General features: G+C 45.4%; 1 protein-coding gene across 2 annotated transcripts in view; it reads right to left on the bottom strand.

Annotated features, from left to right (window-relative positions):
* trpm5 (transient receptor potential cation channel, subfamily M, member 5) overlaps positions 1-25,213 on the bottom strand; it is a 130,308-nt gene that overhangs the window by 66,770 nt on the left and 38,325 nt on the right. The window contains exons 3-7 of one of the 2 annotated variants that reach the window (XM_087996732.1): positions 24,251-24,413; positions 21,238-21,418; positions 15,038-15,204; positions 10,224-10,395; positions 8,149-8,213 (exon numbers count right to left, since the gene is read on the bottom strand). In XM_087996732.1, coding sequence (XP_087852858.1) covers positions 8,149-8,213; positions 10,224-10,395; positions 15,038-15,204; positions 21,238-21,418; positions 24,251-24,413 — 748 coding nt within the window. Of the gene's footprint in view, positions 1-8,148; positions 8,214-10,223; positions 10,396-15,037; positions 15,205-18,913; positions 19,004-21,237; positions 21,419-24,250; positions 24,414-25,213 lie in introns of those variants that run through there. The other variant, XM_087996733.1, reaches the window with a different exon arrangement.

Below are 25,213 nucleotides of genomic sequence, written 5' to 3' on the forward strand. Positions count from 1 at the left end.
CTGGAGTGGCCATCCGATCGCGAACATCGCCAATAGGAGTCGCAATCCCCATGACCACCCCATGTTCAAGGCGGAGGGCCAGCCTGCGGGTGCATAGCAATTACAACATTATTTAGGTCTCACGTAAGTAGCACTGGTTCGCCGGGACGTTTGCCCAGGTCGGGTCCCCGGGGTACATAATGGTGACCAGACTGTCCTTCCCCTGTGCTATGATTTCGGCCGGCCTGGGGGGGCCGGTCGTCTGGCGCACCCATACCTTGGCCCCCTTAGTGTCAGTAGACCCAAATCCCCCCGTCCCACGCTCAGTAACCGTAACGGGAGCTCCCGTCTCTTCCACCGTTGTAAGGTTACATGGCTTAATGACCAATTGCGCTATTCTGTCCCCCTTCTGTATCACGTAAGGTTCAGCGGTGATGTTGACCAGGATCACCCCCAACTCCCCTTGGTAGTCCGCGTCAATTACGCCTGCCATCACATCAATCCCCTTTAGTGACAGTCCCGACCGCGGGAGGATATGCCCATAGGTTCCAGGGGGACAAATCAATCCTAATCCGGTCTTAATCACCGTAGGTTTCTGTTGGATCAAAGTCTGGGCAGTTAGTGCTCGTAGGTCCAGTCCAGCCGAAGCCGGCGTGGCCCTTACGGGAATATCAGCTTCCTCAGCGAATTTCCACATTTTAATAGGCTGAGTCTTTGGGGTATCACATACTCGTATCATCCTATTCAAGGGTGTTACCCCATTTCCTAATGGGCGGTTATTAATTTGTTTCACCACCCGAATTAGTTGCTTCTTCCAACCTGTTAAGTCATTGCAACCTCCTGCTTTTCGTAGTGAGGACTTCAGAAGCCCATTCATTCGTTCTATAAGTCCCGCAGCTTGTGGGTGATAGGGTACATGATAAACCCATTCCACGTGGTTATCGTGACACCACTGCTTTACCGCCCTTCCTGTGAAATGGGAGCCATTGTCACTCTGGACCTGTATGGGCAATCCATAAAATTGTTCAATCAAATCTAAACATCGCAAGGTAGCCTGTTGATTGTTGTGACGACAGGGATGGGCTACCAAAACCCCAGATATAGTGTCCACAGCTGTACATATGTGGTTACATCCTTGTGAGGAGGGTAAGGGACCCACAAAGTCCATTTGCCAGCTCTGTCCCGGACCATCCCCCCGATGGATATGTCCCATCATGTGTTGGGGCACTCCCTGCCGCTGATGTTGACACTGCTCACACTGGTTTACTGCAGTCTTAACATCATCTACCATAAGATCTATTCCTCGGTCTCGAGCCCATTGCAAGGTTCCTTGCACTCCCCAGTGCCCAGCCTTAAGGTGTGCCCATCTAGCTAGGTCCACTGAGGTGCCCCTTTGCACCATCATGGTTCGGACGATACCATCCACATATCGGTTATGTAGAGCTTCCACATCATTTCGAGATGTATGGGCATCTACGTGGGTGATGTATATGACCAGGTATTGAGCTTTCTCCCATATATCTTCCCATAACTGTTTACCCCATACTTCCCTATTCTGGATCATCCACTGATTGGCCTGCCAAGTTGGCATCCATTGTGTCATGCCGTTAACCACTGACCACGAGTCAGAGAACAAACAAACTCCCATGACCCCTGCTTGCATGACTACCATATGCACTGCTTTTAATTCTGCCCACTGACTACTTTTTCCCTCCCCTAATTCTTCTAGGGTAGTGCCTTGTTTTGGGTTAAAGGCGGCAGCTTTCCATCTACGCTGTCCCGCTTTCCATTGGGCTGACCCATCTACGAACCAAGCCGTGGCTTGTTCATCCGGGGTCAGTTCATCATACCGTTTTCCCATCTTAACGGGTGATTCCTTGTATTCAATCACCTCAAACCGTTTTTCCCCTTCCTCAGGGGCCTCCGCCACTTGCTCATGTAGGACTGACACTCCTTTCTGTCCAGTCCGCACTCTCTCCGACACATACCATTTCCATTTAATGATGCTGCTCTCTTGGGCAGTTCCTATTCGGTGGGTAGTGGGGTCACTAAGTACCCACGGAAGAATAGGGATAGCTGTTCTCATGATCACTTCATGTCCAATGGTCAGGGCTTCGGTTTCCACCAAGCCCCAGTAGCATGCTAATAACTGTTTCTCAAAGGGGGTATACCGTTCCCCTGCCGGGGGTAATTTTCGGGACCAAAATCCCAGTGGCTTACTGGTTCTTCCCTGTTTTTGCCATAAGCTCCAATTGGCATAATCCCCCTGTGCTGAGACTTGCAGTTCTACAGGTCCTGACTGTATCTTTCCCAAGGATACAGCTTGCTGTATCGCTTGCTTGGCCATTTCAAATGCAGTTTGATGGACCTCCGTCCATTCGAACGCTGCCTTTTTCCTCGTAACTCGATACAAAGGTTTTAAAATTTGTCCTAAATGGGGAATATGCTGTCTCCAGAATCCGAATAACCCAATAAATTGCTGCACGTCCTTCTGGGTGTGAGGGACGGCAAAGACCTGAATCTTATTTTTAGCTTTCGCAGTGATTTCCCTTTCCCCCTTGTTCCACACGATTCCTAAGAATTTTACCGTTTGTGAGGGACCCTGGATTTTGGCTGGGTTGATCTCCCACCCATATCCTCGCATATGTTGAACCAGTTGGTCCAGCAATTCCTGAACCTGCTTCTGACTTGTCCCCTGTATCATCATATCGTCAATATAGTGCGAGATCATCACTTCGTCAGGCGCTTTAAAGGCAGCCAAGTGTTCTGCAACTATCCGGTGGCAGATAGTAGGGCTATGCAGATATCCTTGGGGCAATCGCGTGAACGTGAATTGTCTACCCTCCCAAGTGAATGCGAACTGTTCCTGCCTATCTTCGGGAATAGGAATTGTGAAGAAGGCATTAGCCAAATCAATTACTCCGTACCACACCCCTGGATGATGTTGGATTCGTCCTATAATAGTGACGGCATCCGGGACCGCTGCCGTCAAGGCCGGAGTGTGACGGTTTAGTTGCCGATAATCTACCGTCATCCGCCATGACCCATCGGCTTTATGTACGGGCCATAAGGGGTTATTCCACGCCGTGGTGCATGTCCTAAGCACTCCCGCTTCCAAATAATCCTTAATTGTGGCGGATATTTCTTTATGTCCGCCGGGAATCCTATACAGTCTAAGACTTATTACGCGATCGGCGATCGGGATGGGGAAGGGGTCCATTTTAACCTTTCCCACTAACACCGTCCTACAGCGCAAAGCCATTTTCGTGATTCCAAATTCAAACTTCCCTTGTTGGAGGTGAAGTGTTAAACCGGCCAGAATGTCCATTCCCAGGATCCATTCTCTAACCGGTGTAATGATAATTGAATAAGTTTTAATGGGCATTGTACCTATCTTTAGGGGCAATTGTACTGTTTTTCCTTCAATCAGATTACCTCCCAGCCCAACCAGCGTGACTGGGGTTCCTTTAAACTTATGGGGCGTCCCATAGATTAAGGTGGCCTCCGCCCCTGTGTCCACTAGAGCCATAACGGTTTGGACGGATTTGCGCCAATAGATAGTCAATGATACATGAGGTCGAATGTCGTCTGCTGACCATTGGCTCGTTCGTGGGCAAACCCTTGGGGCTTGGCCCGATTCCTATTGTTCCTCCCATTCATCTTCCCCAGACAGCACTGGGTAAAGACGTTTGCCTCGCCCTTCTTTGTTCTTGCCTTTCTTACTAGGTTTCCGGCCATGCCTATCCACTTTATAACACTCTCGGAGGGGAGGCCGTACCTCCTCCTCCTCCTCGTCCTCCGAGGATTCCCACCGCTGGGAAGTGGAAGTTCTACCCCTTCGAGGCTCATTAACAACCGGACCCCGTGTCTGACATTTTTGTGTTAGTAATTCCACTAGGTCTTCCATAGTGGGTCGGGACTCCGTCTCTACCCGGGACACCTTCAGTCCCTTTCGTCTGCATAAGTCTTTTAATTCCGGTGTAGGTAGGCCATCAATCTCCGATGCTGGGACCTGCGCCCGTATCAAAGCTTGCCACAAAGCACGCCGTGAGGGGCCTTGGTTACTTCCTTGATTAGGGTTTACTTTTCCCCCTGCCCGAGCCTCAGGGCGACGCCCCTCCGTGCCCCCCTGAGAAGCACGGGTTGTGGGTCCCCAATCCCCCAAACCACCCATCTCCCTCATCATACTACGGGCATCTCCTAGGGTTTCTCCCCGTCCACTCAACATTATGGTTAATAACAGTGGTTTATAATGGGGGGGGGGGCAGTCTTCACTAGGTGGTCTCTAGTCTGTCTACTAACATTTGTGTTATCTACCTCGTCCAGCACTCCCAGCAACAGGGCATCCCGCACACACAAACGGGTTAGCCTCTGAACCCCTTCCTTAATTGTTGTCCAAGTTCCTTCCAAGGGGGGCCAATCGGACGGGAAGGGATACTGTTCGGCCACTGCCCTGGCATACATCCCAAATAAGGTCCCCATACTGCGATCTATTACCATATCCTTGGCTTGTCTGCGGTACCCCAGGTCTATGGCAGCATCCTTTGCTAATCCACCAAACTTGGGAGCATCCTGATAGTCTACCTGCACTTGTTGCCCCCCCTTCCTCGAGGAGCCGAATTAGCCATAGCTCTAACGGCTCCCCAGGATTACGTCGGGTTTTCTGGGTGATAAACAGCACCTCATCGGTAGTGAAGTCTTCCGTTAATTCAGAGAATTCTGCAGGAGGCTGAGCCCGCGGTAATTCATGCATAATTGCCTCCCCTTGTTCATTCCGTATAGGGTTTCCTTCCTCATCTAACATTACCTCCCGTTGCACTGGGAGACGTCTCTGAACCTGCTTTCTCCTAACCACTGGTTTAGCTTGGAGTACGGGTGGGTCCTCTTCGTACTGATCATCTGAATCTCCCCAAATGTTCCCATCCCAATGATCGATATCCCACCGATCCCCGTTATTTAACTGGGCTACAAACGCCCGTACTTGTACCGGGTCCGGGGTTCGAGGGACCTTCCTTTTCTCTTTCCGTTTCTTAGCAGACAGATACATAATAGTTCGTCCTGCTAGTTCAGTTAATGCTGTCAATTCAGCTTTTAACTTCATAATTTCCTGCCTCAACATAGAGGCATCTCCCGAACGGAGTCCCTGCTCATGTTTCAGGAGGGCTAATTCTGCTTCAGCTTTTTGGCGCTTGTCTGACTGTTGTCTACAAGCCGCCGCACAGGCCCACATCCTCCGCTGTACCCCAGGCAAGGGGTTCTTCGGCAGGACTGGGATCCTCTCAAGGGTGGACAGCAGCGACCCTGGGGTTCCTACGCCCTCGGCCTCCCAGTTCTCCGGTCGCCCCCCACCATTTCTCAAACAAACTGCCACGCCATGCCACGGTCCATGCCATCCCGGGACGGTCGGGACCTCCACAGTTTGTTCCTCTGGTTTCTTAGCCTTTTTCCAAAACATTGTTCTGTATCAAAATCTTTCCTCAATTGCGATTGATCCTGCCGGCTACGCCAAAATGTTTTTAAAAATTCTCAAGGTCAAGGACCAGACTCGCAGGAAAGTAGTCTGACACAGAACAAACAGCCAAGAGGCGAGTCTGCTAGAATATAAGTGTTTTATTCCCCGCAGCGTCGCCACAACCAGGTCTCGTACTTACAACGGGTCTGGTTTATACTCACTCTACGTGTTACCGGAACTGGGAGCCGTCAGTTCTCGTAGAGCGGTTGCCAACAACCCACGCTCGACGGTTAAACGCAACCCCGGAGCAGACTCTACCGAACTGGAGACTTTTCCAGCTGATATACTCTTTTCCAGATATAAACATTCATGTGAACAGCAGAGCAAGGCTAAAAAACACATTCCATTCTGGTTACATACAGATAAGAAGATTCACACGGGAAGGTGTATAATAAGATTCACACGGGACTAAGCAACACCTCCATTCCGGTTAGATTCACACATGTATTGGGACACAATTTTAACCCTTTCACCACACCATGTAAACCTTCTCTGGACTTTCTCCAATGGCAGTATTATCTTTCCCAAGAGGCCTAAAACTGTCCACAGTATTCCAGTTGCAGTCTGACCAATAGCCAAACATTACGTGGCCTCTTTCAAGTCGAAATTTTAGTTAAAGTGGTGTGGCCTTAGCCTGAGGTCTGGATGCTGTGTTGATAGATATACTCCTTGAAGTTAAACTCCTGCAAGTGATGCCAACAAAACAACCTTCCTCCCCACTCCCAGAAAAATCTCTCAGCAGGTCCACCATCACACCCATCCTCAGTCTCCCAAGTCTGGGCTAATGGCGATTGTCAAGCACAAAAACATTGTCACAATGGGAAATTGTTTGGGTAGCACAGTTGTAGATGGTGCACACGGCTGACACTGGAGTGAGTTACTTTTTAAGGTAGTGTATAAGGTGCCAATCAACAAGCAGGGTGCTTTGTCCTGAGTGGCATTGAATATTTTGGGTGCTGTCAGAGCTGCACCCATCCAGAGAAGTGGAGAATATTCCATCACCTTCCTGACTCATGTCTGACAACATTAGTCTTTGGAGAATGGATAATGGAATTGAGGTACGCACTTTAAATGTTCAAGAATAATTAGACCATGTTTTTGAGAGCGTCTGGTGGGGTTGGAGTGTCAGTGTGGAGAGGGAGAGAAAAGTTGGACCGTTTACTCTAAAGAAAAGTGTAAGGTTGCAAAAGGACATTCTAAAATGGGCCAAATAACCTCCAATGATAATGACTCACTGGTTAGTAATCAGGAACAGGAAGACAACGTAAAATTTCCTTGACAAGCACAGGGGCACTCAATGTCCCAGCTGAGATAACTTCCTTCACACAAACCCAGGATTTATATAGCACAACTGACAAAGGTATCACCGAAAATAGATTGCAAAACTGGTGACTCAGAAGACCTCTCAGAAAAAGCCCCTCCTGACCCTCACCTGCCACCTCACATCCTGGACAAGGAGTTGGTGAGCGGGGGATGCGATGTGCAGAACAATAAAGGAGAAGCAGCAATGGGTACGCAACATGACATCAGCACCAATGTGCAGCATGATGCACCATGATGATATCAGCAGTATCTGTTCACCCATATTTGTTGCAAATTGCCATCATGGTAAAGGAGTTGAGGTTTGCACCGTGATGGTTACATGCAGACGCCTTTAATAGTTGATTGCTATTTAATATGCTAACACCAATAAAAGGTATTAAAGACAGACGTGCATTTATGTAACACGCTTCACAACCACCAAATGTCTCAACCCGCTCTACAGCCAATAAAGTACTTTTTGAAATGTCGTGACTTGCAATGTGGGAATCACAACTGTCAATCTGTACACAGTAAGTTCCCCCACATAGCAAGGTAATAATTTGCAGATATGCTGTCTGTGGGTATTGATTTGAGTTATAAATGTTGACTAGGTCACTAGGGACAACTTGAATGAAGGCAAAATACTGCAGATGCTGGAAATCTGACACAAACACTGAAAATTCTAAGAAACTCAGCAGGTCAGGAAGCATTTGTAGAGGGAGAAAAATAGAGTTAACATTGCAAGTCCAATAAGACTCTTCTTCAGTAGAAGATCAACCATGACCTCATTAAATGGGGAAGCAGAATGGGCAGCATGGGTCTGAATGGTCTACTCCTGATCCCATTTCTTTACATTATAGATTATTGTCCTGACTCTGGCCCAATAGCTTGATTAGTATAAAGGAACTCAAGACGATTCAGTAATTTACTTATTCAGCTATAAGAGGTCAGCTTCGTACTTCAGTTTGTAAAATCAACCAATTTGAGGAGACAGCCACCATCATAAAGAACAACATCCCTGTTCCTCAATTAGTTTGCCCAATCTGGGTTCAGGAAACCATTCTTATCTGTTCTGGATCATGTGCCTTATCTGGCAATTTAGATAATGAAAAACATCTTCTTAACAAACCATCTGAAGGTTACTAATGAATTCTTGTCACAAAGACCAACAACATGACAGCGCAGAATGGAAAGAATTGTGAACTTATGGTACCATATCTAAATTATGTCATGGCAAAATTGGTGGCTTAAATTGATTGGGGTGTAGAATTTACGGAAAGCTGTGCTTTCAGTATTAGGGTTGAAATGTGTGTTCTTTTTCTAATAATCAGCCAGTGAAGCAAAAGGTGTGTTACCTGCAATAGTTCTGGATGACCATGGACAAGAACGCAGAGCACAGGAATTTCAATACTGCCAGTTCCTGCAAAAGACAGAAGCAGAGTTTAATGCGCACTGTACGAGTCTCAGTGCTTTCATTAAGACAGAAATAATTTCTAACAGACTGACCAAATACCTCTGAAAGGATTTTTGTTTTTAGTAGTAATAAGTACTCTCTTTCATTCAATACTACGGGGTAGGTGGGGAATGATGGTGCAATATCCACTTCTGTGGTCTTCTACATCTGCCGTGTCACAGCAATTAAATAATAAAATAATTCAAAGGCGTCTTTTGTATTGCAATGTGTACTGACATGATGGCTGGAGATGAATACTGTCACACAGCACTCAGATTAAAGTCTCCTCTTTGCTATGTTTACAGTTATGTTTAAAAGGAGTTTTGGAGTGATTTGGATTAGCTCCAACTGTCCAGAGGTTGTCCTAACTTGCTGGTAAATTGCCACAAGATGGCCAATGGTGTGAATAGAAATACATTTATGCTTAGATCTAAACTTTGTGCGAGAACAAACATCTTTTGATGTCAGAGGCTAGATATTCAACTTTCCACCTGAGCACTGAAACCCATAATGAGAAATGACTATCCATCACTTCTACTGAAATTAAAACTAAAGAAAGACATTCATTTGAATAACATTTTGCAGGATCTCGATATTCTGAAAATGCTTGCAGCCATTGCAATGCTTGAGTTTTTTTGTCACAGTTGTAATGTCAGAAAAGCTTAAGCCACTGAGCACAGGGAGATCCCACAAACAGCAATGTGACAAATAGTAGTTTAGAGTGATGTTAGTTCGGGAAAACTATTGATGAGAGAAGTAGGGATAAAGTTCTCTTACAGCACTGCCTTGAGAACATTTATATCCACTTGAAAGAGAAGACAGGGCCACGGATATAACAGCTCATCAAAAAAGGCTGCAACTCTGATAGTGCAGCATATCTCAAGTCTTGTTATATTCTCAATTCTCTTGAGTTGAATTGAATCCATAAATGTTTGGATTTACACAACAGACTGAGTCACATCTGACACTGAAGGACAAATGAACATTTAATGATTTCTAAAATACATGAGAGACCTGTCACAATAGTTCTTTCACTGGATAGTAAACCAAAAATATATCTGGATGCGAGAATAAGATTGGTGTTTTGTTGCACAGAACTTTTAAAAGAAGCTTTTAAAAATATATCTCTGCTTTTGCAGGGTGTGGGCATTGGTACGCTCAAAAGATAGTGGTATTTCACATTTCCTTTTGAAGATGTATTGAAAGTTCTATTATTGAAGGTTGCACAATGTGAACTGAATTGATGGTAAATGGAAAGCTGAGAGAATGGAATAGAGTCCTTATAGAAGGCCACATGTGAGCAAGCATAGTCAAGATAGCTATGGGAGTCAATGTGGGGTTTTTAATGCATGATAGTTGAAAACCTGTTCCTAAAATTGGGGAGACGAAATCAGGAAAGATCAGAGGGGGACAAAAAAAAAAGTTGGAGATGGACTATATGAAGAGTGGAAATTGGTAGCAACGATGGAATTTTCCAATTCAGGGTGAGAGGAGATGATACCAATGATATCAATGTACCAGAGAAAGAGGCTGGGAAGGGCCTGATTAATACTGAAACAATGATGAAACAACAAAAGACATGCACAGCTAGGACATACACAGGTACAATTAACAACATCTCCTGTCTGAAGGAAGTGAGTGGAGTTAAAAGGACAAAGTTAAAAATCACACAAAACCAGGTAATAGTCCAACAGGTTTATTTGGAAGCACTAGCTTTCAGATAGTTAGTTTTCCGATAGTTAGTACTTCCTGGTGTTGTGTGATTTTTAAACTTTGTCCACTCCAGTCCAACATCAGCATTTCCACATTCTGAGTTAAAAGGAGATGATGTTCCATGTATCAATAAGTACATACAGGGAGAGGAGACTGGTGGTAGATGGAGGCTAGTGACAGCAGAGATTCACATTCCCCCCCTGACCCCAACACCCCCACCGATGTGACAATGGAGATTCCCACTCTGAGCAGAATCTTTCTTACCTGCATAGCCAGTCCGCTGTTCAGAAATATGTTTCAGTAGTTTGAGCCACAATGTGGTGGTCCCATTGGGAGTGGCATCATCCACCAGGATGAAATGGGAATGGTTGTTATCCAAGGAGTAAAGAGGACCTTCAGTTGTCTCCTCAACTTGGTATATTGCTGGACAATGTTTCTAATTGAAGATTTGAAAAAATAACTGAAAATCAGATGGACATTTTCACAAACCTTACTTGTTACAGATTTGCTGCCTGTGGGTAGTAGTACTTAAATCCAAGTTAGGATATTGTGAGTTAAAATCAAACTCCCAGTGACTGGAGTTCATTGGGGTTAACAGTTGACTGAAGTATTAAGGAAATGCAGCACTGTCACAAAAGAGCCATCTTTCAGTTGAAACATCTGCCCCCTCATGAAGATGTTAAAAGATTCCAAGAGCTTTCAGATGGTAGAGTTTCCAACTCCATCATCTGAAGGGTCAGTGGGAATGCACATCCCCACTATCCCAGTTGCCACTTGCCATTTCACAGAGAGTTAACTGTCTGGAAGCTGAATTTCCATCCCTCAATCAGGCAGATGTCTAGCCTCAGAGAACTATTGGCCAGAAGAAGAAGCAGCTATCTCTGACATCTCCCTCAACCTTCCTCCAATTACCTTAAAATTGTACCCCCTTGTGATAGACATTTCCACCATGGAAAAAAGTCTCTGGCTATCCACTCTACCTATGCCTCTCAACATCTTGTACACCTCTATCATGTCACCTCTCATCCTTTTTTGCTCCAATGAGGAAAGCCCTAGCTCACTCAACCTTTCTTCATAAGACAAGCCCTCCGGTCCAGGCAGCATCCTGGTAAATCTTCTCTGCAACCTCTCTAAAGCTTCCATATCCTTCCTATAATGAAGCAACCAGAACTGAACACAATATTCCAAGTATGGTCTAACCAGAGCTTTATAGAATTGTAGCATTACATCACGACTCTTAAACTCAATCGCCCTGCTAATGAAATCCAACACACCATATACCTTCTTAACAACTCCATCAACTTGGATGGCAACTTAGAGGGATGTATGAACATGGACCCCAAGATCCCTGTGTTCCTCCACATTGCCAAGAATCCTGCCTTTAACCCTGTATTCTGCTTGCAAATTCAACCTTCCAAAGTGAATCACTTCAGTTTTCCAGGCTGAACTCCATCTGCCAATTCTCAGCCCAGTTCAGCATCCTATCAATGTCCTGTTGCAACTTACAACAGCCCTCCACACTATCCACAACTCCACCAACCTTTTGTGTCATCAGCAAACTTACCAACCCACCCTTCCACTTCCTCATCCAAGTCATTTATAAAAATCACAAACAGCAGAGGTTCCAGAGCTGATCCCTGCAGAACACCACTGGTCACCAAGCTCCAGGCTGAATACTTTCCATCTATCACCACCCTCTGTCTTCTATGGGCCAGCCAATTCTGTTTCCAGACAGCCAGATTTCCTGTATCTCTTTACTTTCTGAATGAGCCCACCATGGGGAACCTTATCAAACACCTTTCTAAAATTCATGTACACCAGATCCACTGCTCTACCTTCGACAATATGTTTTGTCAAATTCTCAAAGACTTCAGTAAGGTTTGTGAGGCATGACCTGCCCCTCACAAATCCATCCTGACTATCTCTAATCAAACTATGGTCTTCCAAGTACTCATAAATCCTGTCTCAGAATCCTCTCTAATACTTTACCCATCACTGATGTAAGACTGACTGGTCTGTAATTCCCAGGATTATCCCTATTCCCTTTCTTGAACAAGGGAATAACATTTGCCACCCTGCAATCATCTGGCGCTATTCCATTGGACAATGAGGACACCAAAGGTCATCGCCAAATGCACAGTATCTCTTCCTTCACTTCAAGTAGTTACCTAGGGTATATCCTGTCTGACTCAGGGATTTATCTATCTTTATGTATTTCAAAATTTCAGCAAATCCTCCTTCCTTCTAGCATATCTGTCTGTTTCACGCTGTCCTCAGAAATGTCAAGGTGCCTCTCAGTAGTGAATACTGAAGCAAAATATTTATTAATGATCTCCCCTACTTCCTCCAACTCCAGGCACAAGTTCCCTCCACTATTCCTGATCGGCCCTACCCTCACACACTGGCCATCCTCTTGTTCCTCACATAAGTGTAGAACGCCTTAGGGTTTTCCTTATTCCTAGCCGCTAAAGCCCCTTCTATCTCTCCTCAGACCATTCTTCAGTTGCTTCCTAGCTACCTTGTAATCCTCTAAAGCCCTGTCTCCTCAACTTTAAGCAAGCAAGATTCCTTCTTCCTCTTGACTAGATGTTCCACATCCCTTGTCACCCAAGGTTCTTTCAACCTACCATCCCTTCCTTGCCTCAGTGGGACAAACCTATTCAGCACTATCAGCAATTGCTTCCTAAATAACCTCCACAATTCTGTTGTGTATTTCCCTGAGAACATGTGTTCCCAATTTAGGCACCCCAGTTCCTGCCTAATAAATTGTAATTCCCCCTTCCCCAATTAAATACTTTTCCATTCCATCTGCTCCTATCCCCCTCCATGAGTGTAGTAAACGTCAGGGAGTTTTAATCACTATCACCGAAATGCTCTCCCACCAAGAGATCTGATACCTAGCCTGGTTTGTTGCCAGGCACCAAATCCAGTATGGCTTCCCCTCTAGTCAGCATATCTACATATTGTGTCAGGAATCCTTCCTGGACACATCTGATAAGAACTGCTCCATCCAAACTATTGAACTAAGTAGGTTCCAATCAATATTAGGAAAGTTAAAGTCAACAACATGGTTACTTCTACACTTTTCCAAAATCTGCCTTCCAATCCGCTCCTCTGTGTCTTTGCTGCTACTGGGAGGCCTGTAGAAAACTCTCAATAAAGTGACCGCTCCTTTCCTGTTTCTGACTTCCACCCATACTGACTCGGAGGACAAACCCTCCTTGATGACCTTCCTTTCTACAGCTGTGATACTCTCCCTAATTAGCAATGCCACTCCTCCACCTCTTTTACCTCCCCCCACCCCCCTATTCCTTTTGAAACATCTAAACGCTGGAACATCCAACAATCATTCCTGCCCCTGTGATATCCAACTCTCCGTAACGGCCACAACATCATAGATCAAAGTACTGATCCATGCTCTTGAGTTCATCACCCTTATTCCTTTTACTTCTTGCATTAAAATAGACACACCAACCTATCACATTGACTGTACCTTTGCCATATCAAGTGCCTATCCCTCCCCAGAGACTCTCTGCAGGCTGTTCATTACCTACTCTATCATCTGATCCATAGCTCAGTTTCCTACCCCCCTTCCAATCCAGTCTAAACCTTCCCAAAAAGCTGTAAAAAAAAAATCCTCCCAGTGCCCCTCCAGTTCAGGTGCAACCTATCTTTCTTGTACAGGTCCCACCTTCCCCAGAAGTAATCCCAATGATCCACATATCTGAAGCCCTCCCTCCTAACCAGCCCGGCAGCCACGTGTTTATCTGCACCCGCTCTCTATTCCTATCCTCACTAGCATGTGGCTCTGGTAGCAATCCTGAAATTACTACTCTGCTCATCCTGCCTTCTAACTTCCAACCTAACTCCCAATATTCACTTTTCAGGTCCTCCCTCCTTTCCCTACCGATATGTACCATGATTTCCGACTGGTCTACCTCCCCCTTAAGAATCCTGTAGACTCGATCAGAGACATTCCTGACCAGGAGGCAACATACCATCCAGGAGTCTCACTCGCGACCAGAATCTCTTGTCAGTTCCTCTCACAATTGAATCTGCTATCACTATCGCTCTCTTATTCTACCCGCTTCCTTTCTGAGCCACAGAGCTAGGTTCAGTGCCAGAAACCTGGCCACTGTGGTTTACCCCTGGTAGGTCGCTCCCCCCAACAGTACCCAAAACAGTATACTTATTATTGAGGGGAATGGCCACAGGGGATCCCAGCACTGTCTGCCTATTCCCTTTCCCTCACCTGACGGTCACCCAGCTATCTTTGTCCTGTAGCTTAGTATGATTACCTCCTTATAACTCCCCTCCATCACCGCCTCAGCCTCCTGAATGATCTGAGGTTCATCCAGTTCCAGCTCCCTAACGCGATCTGTAGGAGATGGAGTTGGGTGCACTTCTCACAGGAGAAGTCAGCAGGGACACCAGTGGTGACCCTTACCTCTCACATCCTGTAAAAGGAACATGAAACTGCCCTAGCCTCCATCACCAAGATAGATTGAATAAATGAGAAAAAAAAAACCTGACCTTACCAACTCTTGACACACTGTCTTTTTTTTGGTTAGAGGAGGAGGAGGATGGATGGGCGACACTACACATGCACTGACTTGGGTTTAACCACAGCCCGAATAAATCAGTTCACGTGCCCAGCCACCCCAGTGTCTGCATCCCCTCCTGTTGAGCCCTTCACGCCACCTATTCACGAGGTAAGTCTTTAAGAGGGAAACTGACCTTCCCAGCAGCCCCCAATCCTCACTCTGGTAAACTCAGAGCTTGGGAACAACCTCCCTCTGGTTGGTACCTCCTCTGCTGGGGAGCACTCAATTTGTAGTGGACTGCGTTTCTGCCACTTCCTCACAAATCAAACCAAAATAGCCCTGGATTCCAGTGCGAATTGTGAGCCAGCATGTGAAGTCCCCAAACTATTTATCAGGCCTTTTGGCACATCTTCTCCCCACCCTCCACTCCACCGACTCAGGACCGATGAAAATTCATCACAAATTGCTCAGAACAAGATCCTTAAAGCAGGAGAGGTGTGAGGAAGGGTGCTATAAATTATTTGAATAATTTACCTTAACATTGGCTAAGGCTTCACGGTCAGAAATTATTCTCCACGGCGATATTCCTATTGCAAAGACTTTGATTTTAGAGCATGTGTTGGCCATGGCATGATCACGGACTGCCTCCCCAATGTGTTTGGTGATTCCAGCTCGCAAACCACTTGTAATAATCCAAGCTCCTGTGTGGAAGTTTGGACAAAGCATGATTTTTTTATTTAAACAACAAAAAAAAAACATTCATATTCAACATTATATCTGATATGTCACTTTTCTTGTCACAAATCTTCTGATCTAGGTTGTAATCCCTATTTCCAGATAAGATGTTACTTTCTTAACTTTGTAAGACCTTTGAGCCCAAATTCCACAGGACCAAACAGATATAGCATAGCAAACCACACAGACAACATAAGAGTAAACCACTAGGAGATGCCCCTTTTTAACAGCATAGCTGCCATATTCCAGTAAGTAAACACAATTTGAAAATCCCAAAGACTCTGACAAGCTACAGAGAAAAGATGAGTGTGTAAGGTTAGAGGGTGAGGTGGGGTGGTTGGGTGGTTCAGGTGACTACCAGTTGGGAATATTATATGTGCTGCAGAACTGACAATTGACCAGCTAATGGTTGGTGTAGAGTGTGTTGCCACTGGTCTTTGTTTTGACTCTTTTAAAAGAAAACTTTAATCAGGTTGGACAGTCCGCAATGGGATGCTGTAACACAAATCAAGATCAAACGGTCAATGAAACCTTAAAGAACAGAAACAGGACAACGAACCATTAATAAATCTTAACCACAGGAAGTGCTTGACTGAACAAGCACTATGGGTACAAGTCACACAAAATAAGTTAGTGTCCAACTGGATAAATCAGGAGATAGTGACAGCATATAGAACATAGAACATTACAGCACAGTACAGGCCCTTCAGCTCTCTATTTTACACTGACCTGTGGAACCAATCTGAAACCCATCTAACCTACACCATTCCATTCTTGTCCATATACCTATCCAATGACCATTTAAATGCCCATAAACTTTGCCTGCAACAATAGTAGACTTGTGTGTTCCATGCCCCTACTACTCTGAGTAAAGAAGCTACCTTTGTCCTCTGTCCTACATCTATCACTCCTCAATTTAAAGCTATGTCCTCACGTGCTAGCCATCACCATCCGAGGAAAAAGGCTGTCACTGTCCACCCTCTCTAACCCACTGATGAACTTATTAAGTCACCTCTCAACCTGCTCTCTAATGAAAACAGCCTCAGTTCCCTCAGCCTTTCCTCATAAGACCTTCCTTCCATACCAGGCAACATCCTAGTAAGTCACCTCTGAACTCTTTCCAAAGCTTCCACATCCTTCCTATAATGTGGTGACCAGAACTGTACGCAATACTCCAAATGTGGCCGCACCAGAGTTTTGTACAGCTAGAGCATTATCTCATAGTCCCGAAACTCAATCCCTCTACCAATAAAAGCTAACACATCGTTTGCCTTCTTGACAACCCTATCAATCTGGGTGACAATTTTCAAGGACCTATGTACCTGGACACCAAGATCTCTCTGTTCATCTACACTACCAAGAATCTTACCATGAACCCAGTACTCTGTATTCCTGTTACTCCTTCCAAAGTGAGTCACCTCACACTTTTCAGCATTAAACTCCATTTGCCACCTCTCAACCCAGCCTGCAGCTTATCTATGTCTCTCTGTAACCTACAACATCCTTCGTCACTATCCACAACTCCACCGACCTTAGTGTCATCCGCAAATTTACTAACCCATCCTTCTTTGCCCTCATCCAGGTACTTTATAAAAATGACAAACAACAGTGGACTCAAAACAGATCCTTGCGGTACCCCACTAGTAACAGAACTCCGGGATGAACATTTCCCATCAACCACCACACTCTGTCTTCTTTCAGCTAGCCAATCTCTGATCCAAACCTCTAAATCATCCTGAATCCCATGCCTCCATATTTTGTGCAATAGCCTACCATGGGGAACCTTATCAAATGCTTTACTGAACTTCATATACACTACATCAACCGCTTTACCCTTAGGGTATGCCTTGATCCTATCCACCAACAACTTCTCATGTCCCCTCCTGGTCTTAACTCTCTATTAGGTCTTTCTTAGCCAACTTGTAACTCCCAAGCACCCTAATTGAGCCATTACATCTCAACCTAACATAAGCCTTCTTCCTCCTCTTGACAAGAGATTCAACTTCTTTAGTAAATCACAGCTCCCGTGTTCAACAACCTCCCTGCCTGACCGGTCCATACTTATCATGAATCCGCAGTAGTTGTCCTTAAATGAACTCCACATTTCAATTGTGCCCATCCCCTGCAGTTTCTTTCCCCATCCTATGCATCCTAAATCTTGTGTAATCACATCGTTTCCACCCCCCCCCCCCCCCCAGCTATAACTCTTGCCCTGCGGTATACACCTATCCCTTTCCATCACTAAATTAAACATATCCGAATTGTGGTCACTAACACCAAAGTGTTCGCCTACCTCCGAATCTAACACCTGGCTGGGTTCATTACGCAGTACCAAATCTAACATGGCCTTGTTTCTTGTTGGCCTGTCTACATACTGTGTCAGGAAATCCTCCTGCACACATTGGACAAAAACTGACCCATCTAAAGTACTTGAACTATAGTATTCCCAGCTGAAAATGTGTTGCTGGAAAAGCGCAGCAGATCAGGCAGCATCCAAGGAGCAGGAGAATCGACATTTCGGGCATGAACGTCGATTCTCCTGCTCCTTGGATGCTGCCTGACCTGCTGCGTTTTTCCAGCAACACATTTTCAGCTCTGATCTCCAGCATCTGGAGTCCTCACTTTCTCCTATAGTATTCCCAGTCAATATTTGGAAAGTTAGAATCCCCCATAACAACTACGCTGTCACTCTCATTCCTATCGAGGATCATCTTTGCTATCTGATCTTCCACATCTCTGGAACTATTCAGGGACTGATGGAAAACTCCCAACGGGGTAACCTCTCCTTTCCTGTTTCTAATCTCAGCCCATACCACCTCAGTAGACAAGTCATGAGATGTCCTTTCTGCAACCATAATATTGTCCTTGACTAGCAGTGCCACACCACCACCCCTTTTACCATTTTCTCTGTTCTTACTGAAACATCTAAATCCCGGAACCTGCAACAACCATTCCTGTCCCTGTTCTATCCATGTCTCTGAAATGGCCACAACATTGAGATCCTAGGTACAAACTACAAGTTCACTCACCTTATTCTGGATGCTCCTGGCATTAAAGTCAACACGCTTCAAACCGACTTCTTGCTTGCCGGTGCTCTCTTGCGATCTTGAAATCTTAGTTCTGACTTCACTACTCTCAACTGCCCGTATACTTGAAATATAATTTTGGTTCTGATCCCCCTGATAAATCCCCCATCTGTCCCCATCAGGATCTGAAATTAAACTCTTCTTTTCCCTACCCATACCCATATGATACCATCAGACTGGATGGACTGTCATTAAGTTTCCAACATTTTTCCTTTCAGAACCATTACCTCATAAAATTAGGGTAGGGTAGCAGATGAGTGAGAGACGAGGATCCCAGGTGTGCGAGAAGCTAGGGGGCCGGTAAAGAGGTGAGGGGGAAGGGTGGCAGGTGGGTGAAGACCTGTTGGTGACAGCCACATGGGTGACAGAGGGTAGGGTAGCATAGCGTAGCTTAGCTTGTTTGACAGTTGGTTTTGATATGGGACAATAATGTGCACAATTGTGGAAATGAATCGTGTAGCTACCTCAGAGTTAGAGTAGGTATTAATTCCTCGAACCTTCCGTGCATAACTATTAAAAAGGTAATCAAGTGCCACAGCTCTGACTTCTCAAATTCTAATTTAGAGTTGGCAACATTTTTAGGTAATACCAGATGTCAGGTGGGTGCCCTCTGAAATTCAAATGTCCTGGGCAATTATTGCAGAGTCTGTATCAGGATATGCTTGGGATCCCACATCTGTCAGAATATCTTCAGCCTTTGACTATCAAGAGATTGGAAAATCAGAGTCTTAATCTTTTGGCTCACAGGTTGAATTTATGAAAAAAAAACACTATTTGATGCTCTCTTTCCACTTTTGACTATTTGGTTCCCAGCAAGTGATGATAAAAGCACAAAATCTCACATTCAAAGTCAAAAAAAAAAGGCTGTATGGTGCATTGTGCCTGTCTCCACTCATTTCTAATGCTATCCAATTTAGTCCTTCCTTCATAAGCTTGCAATTGTAGCTTCATCAGGTACAGCCTCAAAGGAATTTTTGAAGTTATGATCCTGTCTGATTCCATCATACTTCACATATTATCAACCACCTTTGAGTTCAAAAAAATCCCCACACTTCCCTCCTAGATTTTCTCTCCAATTGTTTCAAATCTGTGATCTCTGGTTGTTGGCCCTTTTTGCCAGAGGAAGTCTTTCTTTGCACTTAGTTTAACAAAGCTCTCATAAATTTGAATACTTTCCCCCTATTCCTTCACTGGTTTAAAGCAAACAGACAGCTTCTTCAAACCGGCTCAACTGCCTCATCCTGGTGAACTCCTTTGAATTCTCTCCTGGCTCATGACTTCCTTCCTCAAGAGAGTGATGCCCATCAATGTAAAGATATCATAGCTGAGAACGGATCATGTTTTTGCATGGCTCCATTGGTTTTGAACTCAAATGTTCCTATGTTCAAGTCCATGTATCCTTTACAGTTTCTTAACAGCCTTCTCAACTTGCCTGCTCACCTTCAAAGATTTGTGAATATACACTTTGTGACCTCTCTATGCCTTTTCAATGTTAGCATATTTGGCTCCCACTTTACATTAGCTACAAATCCTGTCTCTCATTCTTCTGTTGCCTTTTAAAACAAAAGATATACAATTTGCTGCTTTATCCACCACCCTGCCTCTCATTTCCTTCATTTTTTAAAAAAAAATTGATGACTGACATTTGTCACAAGCCTCCATTTTATGGTTAATTTTTAACCTGCAGTGCCTTTGTAATCTAAGGTAGCCTGAGATTGGATGTTGTACCTTTTTTTTCTTTTTGAAAAATGGTTATTTTGTGGCCAAATTAGGCTAATTAGCATCAGATTAGCCATTCAAGGAGGCTAATGATGGCAGGGAAGATGGAGGATGTCCTACCTGCCTAGAGGTCATGTAAGGTCCTTAAGTAACTAACAGTGGTCTCTTTCACCATTTATGACATTTTGCCAGTTTGCAGGAGGGTTTTTTCACCAGTGAAAGGGAGGGAGCAGAGCTGATGGAACCACCACCTCACTCATTTCAAGGAACCTTGATCGGATTCTGTGGCTATCAGGTAATTCATTGCCTGGTGTTGGGGTTCCCACACCTTGAAAGGGATGCGATTTTGCCATCAAGGGCTGCCAGACAATAGGGACAGCCAGCAGCTCTTCAGTCCCAACACTGCCACCAGAAGCCATGGCCAATGCTGGCACTGCATCCAGGCTGGTGAGGCAGCATTGGCCCTGGCAACCCCAACTCACTCACCTTGGTAGTCAGGCAAGCTTTGGTGAAGGCAGTTATTGATGAGTTGGGGGGTTCTGCATGGGCACCCTCTGCCATCTGGGAGCCCCTCTGCAGGCTCTTGAATACTCGATTCGGAGGGCTCCCTCCCTTTCACTGAGAAGGCAAGGAGCCCACCAGATTTCACTCGATGGCTCCCCTACCTGGTGAAAAATACCCTCCTCCAAACTGGCAAAATGTCATAAATGGTGACAGAGACCACTGTTAGTTACTCAAGGACCTTAAATGACCTCTGGGCAGGTAGGACATCCTCCATCTTCCCTGCCACTATTAGCCCTCTTTACGTGGTGTAACTCCATGGGCTCTCACACCTCTGCTTCTCCATGCTCCCTGCCTCCAATTCACTCAAAGTCCCCAATGAACACCACCTACAACTTTGGTCTCAAAAACACCTGTTCCTTTATTATTTTCTTAGCCACTTTTTATTTCGCCAGTAGTTCTTAAATCATTGAAACAATCTGTCTTCCAGTCAGTGATTTCACCTTTGACCCACTCCATAACTACATTAAATCTAATTACGTTATGATCACTATTTACTAGATATCCTTCTATATGATATACTCCATTTGTCCTACTTTATTTCCCAGAACCAGATCTGCCACTTGTTAGCTTTGATATATTAAATAAGGAAGTTCTTGGCACATTTCTTTAGGAATGTGGGAGTATATTTACCTGTGCTTTGAGCTGCTTTCACAAGGCCTTTCCTGATGGTATCCCGAAGCCATGGTTTCATCAGGACATTTTCCTCTCCTCCAACGATTGAGACAACTAGGTTTGGGGCCGGCAAATTCCAATCTCCAGTCAGCAACTCAAAGATAGCAGCTGGGTGAGTGTTACAGGACACTTGTACGAACTACAACAGCAGACATACCAAAGCAAATTGAAAACAAATCAGCAAAATCAACTTGCATGCATATTGCTTCGCTAACACTGTGCTCATTTGGGATGTTATACCGGAAGACAAAATGAGACATTGACCCACCTAAGATACAAAAAAAAAAAACCTGCAGATCCTGGAATCCAAAGTAGACAGGCAGGAGGCTGGAAAGACACAGCAAGTTGGGCAGCATCAGGAGGTGGAGAAGTCGACATTTCGGCTGTAACCTTTCTTCAGGTCTGGAGGTGGTTGTAGGGGGAACTGCAGATAAAAGAGGGAGATGGGGGCAGGGTGGTGAAGTGGGGAGAGGTGATTACAGGCCGAGGGTACAACCTGGTTGGTCAATGGGAGGTCTGAATCCGGTTGGTGGCAGGGAGGGGGAGGGGCTGGGAAGGGAGTTAGGAGATGGGGAGGGAGTTTATTTGAAATTGGAGAACTCAATGTTGAGTCCTCTGGGCTGTAGGATACTCAGGTGGAAGATGAGGTGTTACTCCTCCAATAGGCACTGTGGTTTGTTTTAGCAATGGAGGAGGGCAAGGATGGTCATGTCAGAAAGGGAGTGGTTGGGTGTTTTGAAATGGGCAGTGACTGGGAGGTCCGGTCAGCCCCTGCCGGCCCAGCTGAGATGCTTGGTGAGCCATGCCCTGAGCTTACGTTGGGTCTCCCCAATGTAGAGGGGACCACATTGGGAGCACCTGATGCAGTAAACTCAGTTGGAAGAGAGGGAGATGAACCCCTGTCTCACCTGGAAGAAGTGTTTGGAGCCCTGGATGGAAGTGAGGCAGGTGGTGTACCAGCAGGTTTTGCATCTTTTCTGGTTGCAGGGGAAGGTACCAGTGGGTTTGGCGGGAACCAAGGACTGTCAGAGGAAACAGTCCTTGCGGAAGACAGAGAGGGGTGGGGAGGGGAAGATGTTCTTGATGGTGGGGTCTATTTGGAGTAGGCGGAAGTGTTTGAGGATGATGGGTTGGATATGGAGACTGGTGGGGTAGTAGGTGAGGACAAGGGGGACCCTGTCTTTATTGCTTTGGAAGGCAGGGGTTTAGAGTGGTGGAATGGGGAATGGAGGTGATGCAGTGGATGACTGTCTGGATGATGGAGGGTGGAAAGGAGCGCTGTTCAAAATAGGTGGGCATCTGGGATGCTCGTGAGTGGAATGTCTCCTCATCCGAGCAGATGCGGCAGAGGTGGAGGAATTGGGAGGACGGATGGAGTTCTTTCAGGAGACTAGGTGGGAGGTGGTGTAGTCCAGGTAGCTATGTTTGTAGTAGATGTCCGTCTGGAGATAGAAATGGTGAGAACAAGCAAAGGGGAGGTAGGTGTCCAAGATAGACCAAGTGAATTTGAGGGCAGGGTGGAAGTTGTGAACTAAGTCGATGAACTGCTCCATTTCAGCCCGGGTGCAGGATGTTGCACCGATGCAGTCATCAATGTAACAGCAGAAGACTTGGGACACACTGCCTGTGCAGGTACTAAAGAGCGACTGTTCAATATAACCAACAAAGAGGCAGGTGTACCTGGGGCCCATCCGGGTAACTGGGACCCATCCAGATACCTGTGGCCATCCCCTTTGTTTAGAGGAAATGGGAGGAGTTAAAAGAAAAGTTATTGAGGGTGAGGACCAGATCAGCAAGGCGGAGGAGAGTATTGGTGGAGGGGGACTGGATTGTCTATTGGAGAGGAAGCAGCAGAGGGCCTGAAGGCCATCCTTGTAGGGTATGGACGTGTATAAGGACTGCACATCCATAGTGAAGATAAAGTGGTGAGGGCAGGGGAACTGGAAGTTGTTGAACATATGGAAGGCATGGTTGGTGTCATGGACGTAGGTGGGAAATGCCTGAACTAAGGGGGAGAGAATGGACTCGAGGTAGGACGAGAGGAGTTCGGTGGGGCAGGAGCGTGCGGGGATGATGAGTCGGCCAGAGTAGCTAGGCTTGTGGATTGTGGGGAGCAGGTAGAACCTGGCAGTATGGGGCTGGGGGTCTATGAGTTTTGAGGCAGTGGAGGGGAGATCACTAGAGGCAATAAGGGCACTAGTGGTGTTCTTGGATATGGACCTGATGTGTCGTGGGTAAGGGGAAGGTAAGACGTGGTGTTGGAAAGTTGGCGTTCAGCCTCTACAATATAGAGGTCCATCCACCAGACTACCACCGCCCCACTTTTGTCAGCAGGTTTCCACCTCAACAAATATTGAAAAATGTAACCAAAGATTAGGCTTTCAGGATTGACATTGAAGAGGAGGGATTTATGGAGAAATTTCCAAAGCTTATGAGAAGGCACAACCAAAGTGTGAAACAATGAAAACTGGGGTTACACAAGAGATCCGAATTGTAATAATAGAGATATCAGTTCTTAATTTTAAAGATAATGAGAGATCAGAGGTCACTAAATCATGTTGGTATGATAACATTTTCATATATTAATAAAATTAATCAGCATCTGTAAATGTGAGGCCAGTTATGACTAACAGTGTAATTCTCCTAAGACAGTTAAGCCCCGACTTCATCATCAATCAGAGTATGGCCACAGTGCTTTCTTGACCTCTCCTTGTGTTACCTCATTTTAATGCCTCAGATCCTATGCAACGGTGAAGCAAGAATTTATGCACAACATTCTTCATTACAAATTTTTCTCGAAATAAAGCAGATTTGTATGCAAAGCAAAGTACTGCAGGTGCTAGGAATGTAAAATACAACACAAAGTGCAGGAAATAAGAACATAGGAAATACTCTGAAGATCTGACATCACCTGAAGAGAGAAACAGAGTTAACATTTCAGGTTGATCACCCCCAGTCAAAATATTTGTACCTTGCCATGTTTCTTGCCAAATCCAAAAAACTCAACCTCTCCAACATTGTAACTGGGTTCTTTAACATTGCGACCGTTGTATTTTTGCTCTCTCGTCAGTTCCTCTCCTGTCACCTCTGTTTGTTCCTCTCTAGACTGTACACACCGGCAAGTTCTCTTTCCACTAAAAGACAGAACATAATACAGATTGCTGAATTTTTTCAGAACACTGCCAAATCTATCCTTTGGTTTACTTGGAACAGGAACAGGCCCTTGGGCCCATGAGGTTGTGCCAAATGTGACACCAAATTAAACTAATTGCTTCTGCCTTTCCCTGATCCATATCCCTCCATTTCTTGCATATTCTTATGTGCTTATCTACAAGTCCTTTAAATATCCCTGTCGTATCTGCCTCCGCCATCACCCCTGGCAGCGCATTTTAGATTCCTACAACACACTAAGAAAATAAACTTGCCCCTCAAGTCTCCTTTGAACTCCTCCTCCCCCTCCCCCCCCCCCCCGCCCCCGCCCCCGCCACCCCACACACACACACACACACTTCACCTTAAATGTCTGTCCTCTAGTATCAGACGTTTCAACTCTGGGGAAAAAGATTCTGACCATCAACCCTGTCTGTGCATCTCATAATTTTACAGACTTTTGTCAAGTCTGCCCTCGGTCTCCATCACTCCAGAGAAAACAACCCTTATAGCTCATACCCTCCAATCCAGGCAGCATCTTGGTGAACCTCTTCTGCACCTTCTCCAAAGTCTCCATATCCTTCCTGTAACATGGCGACCAGAATTGAAAGCAATACTCTATGTGTGACCTAACCAAAGTCTTATAAACCTACAACAGGACCTCCTGACTCATGTACTCAATTCCTTAAGCAAAGGCAAGCATGCCATACATCTTCTTTACCACCTTATCTACTTGTGTGGCCACTTTCAGGGAGCTACAGACTTGAACTCCAAGATCTCTGCA

Source organism: Chiloscyllium plagiosum, unplaced genomic scaffold (genome assembly GCF_037043375.1).
Source record: "Chiloscyllium plagiosum isolate Xiang-an unplaced genomic scaffold, Cpla_swu_hap1 HiC_scaffold_18, whole genome shotgun sequence".
Taxonomy (NCBI): Eukaryota; Metazoa; Chordata; class Chondrichthyes; order Orectolobiformes; family Hemiscylliidae; genus Chiloscyllium; species Chiloscyllium plagiosum.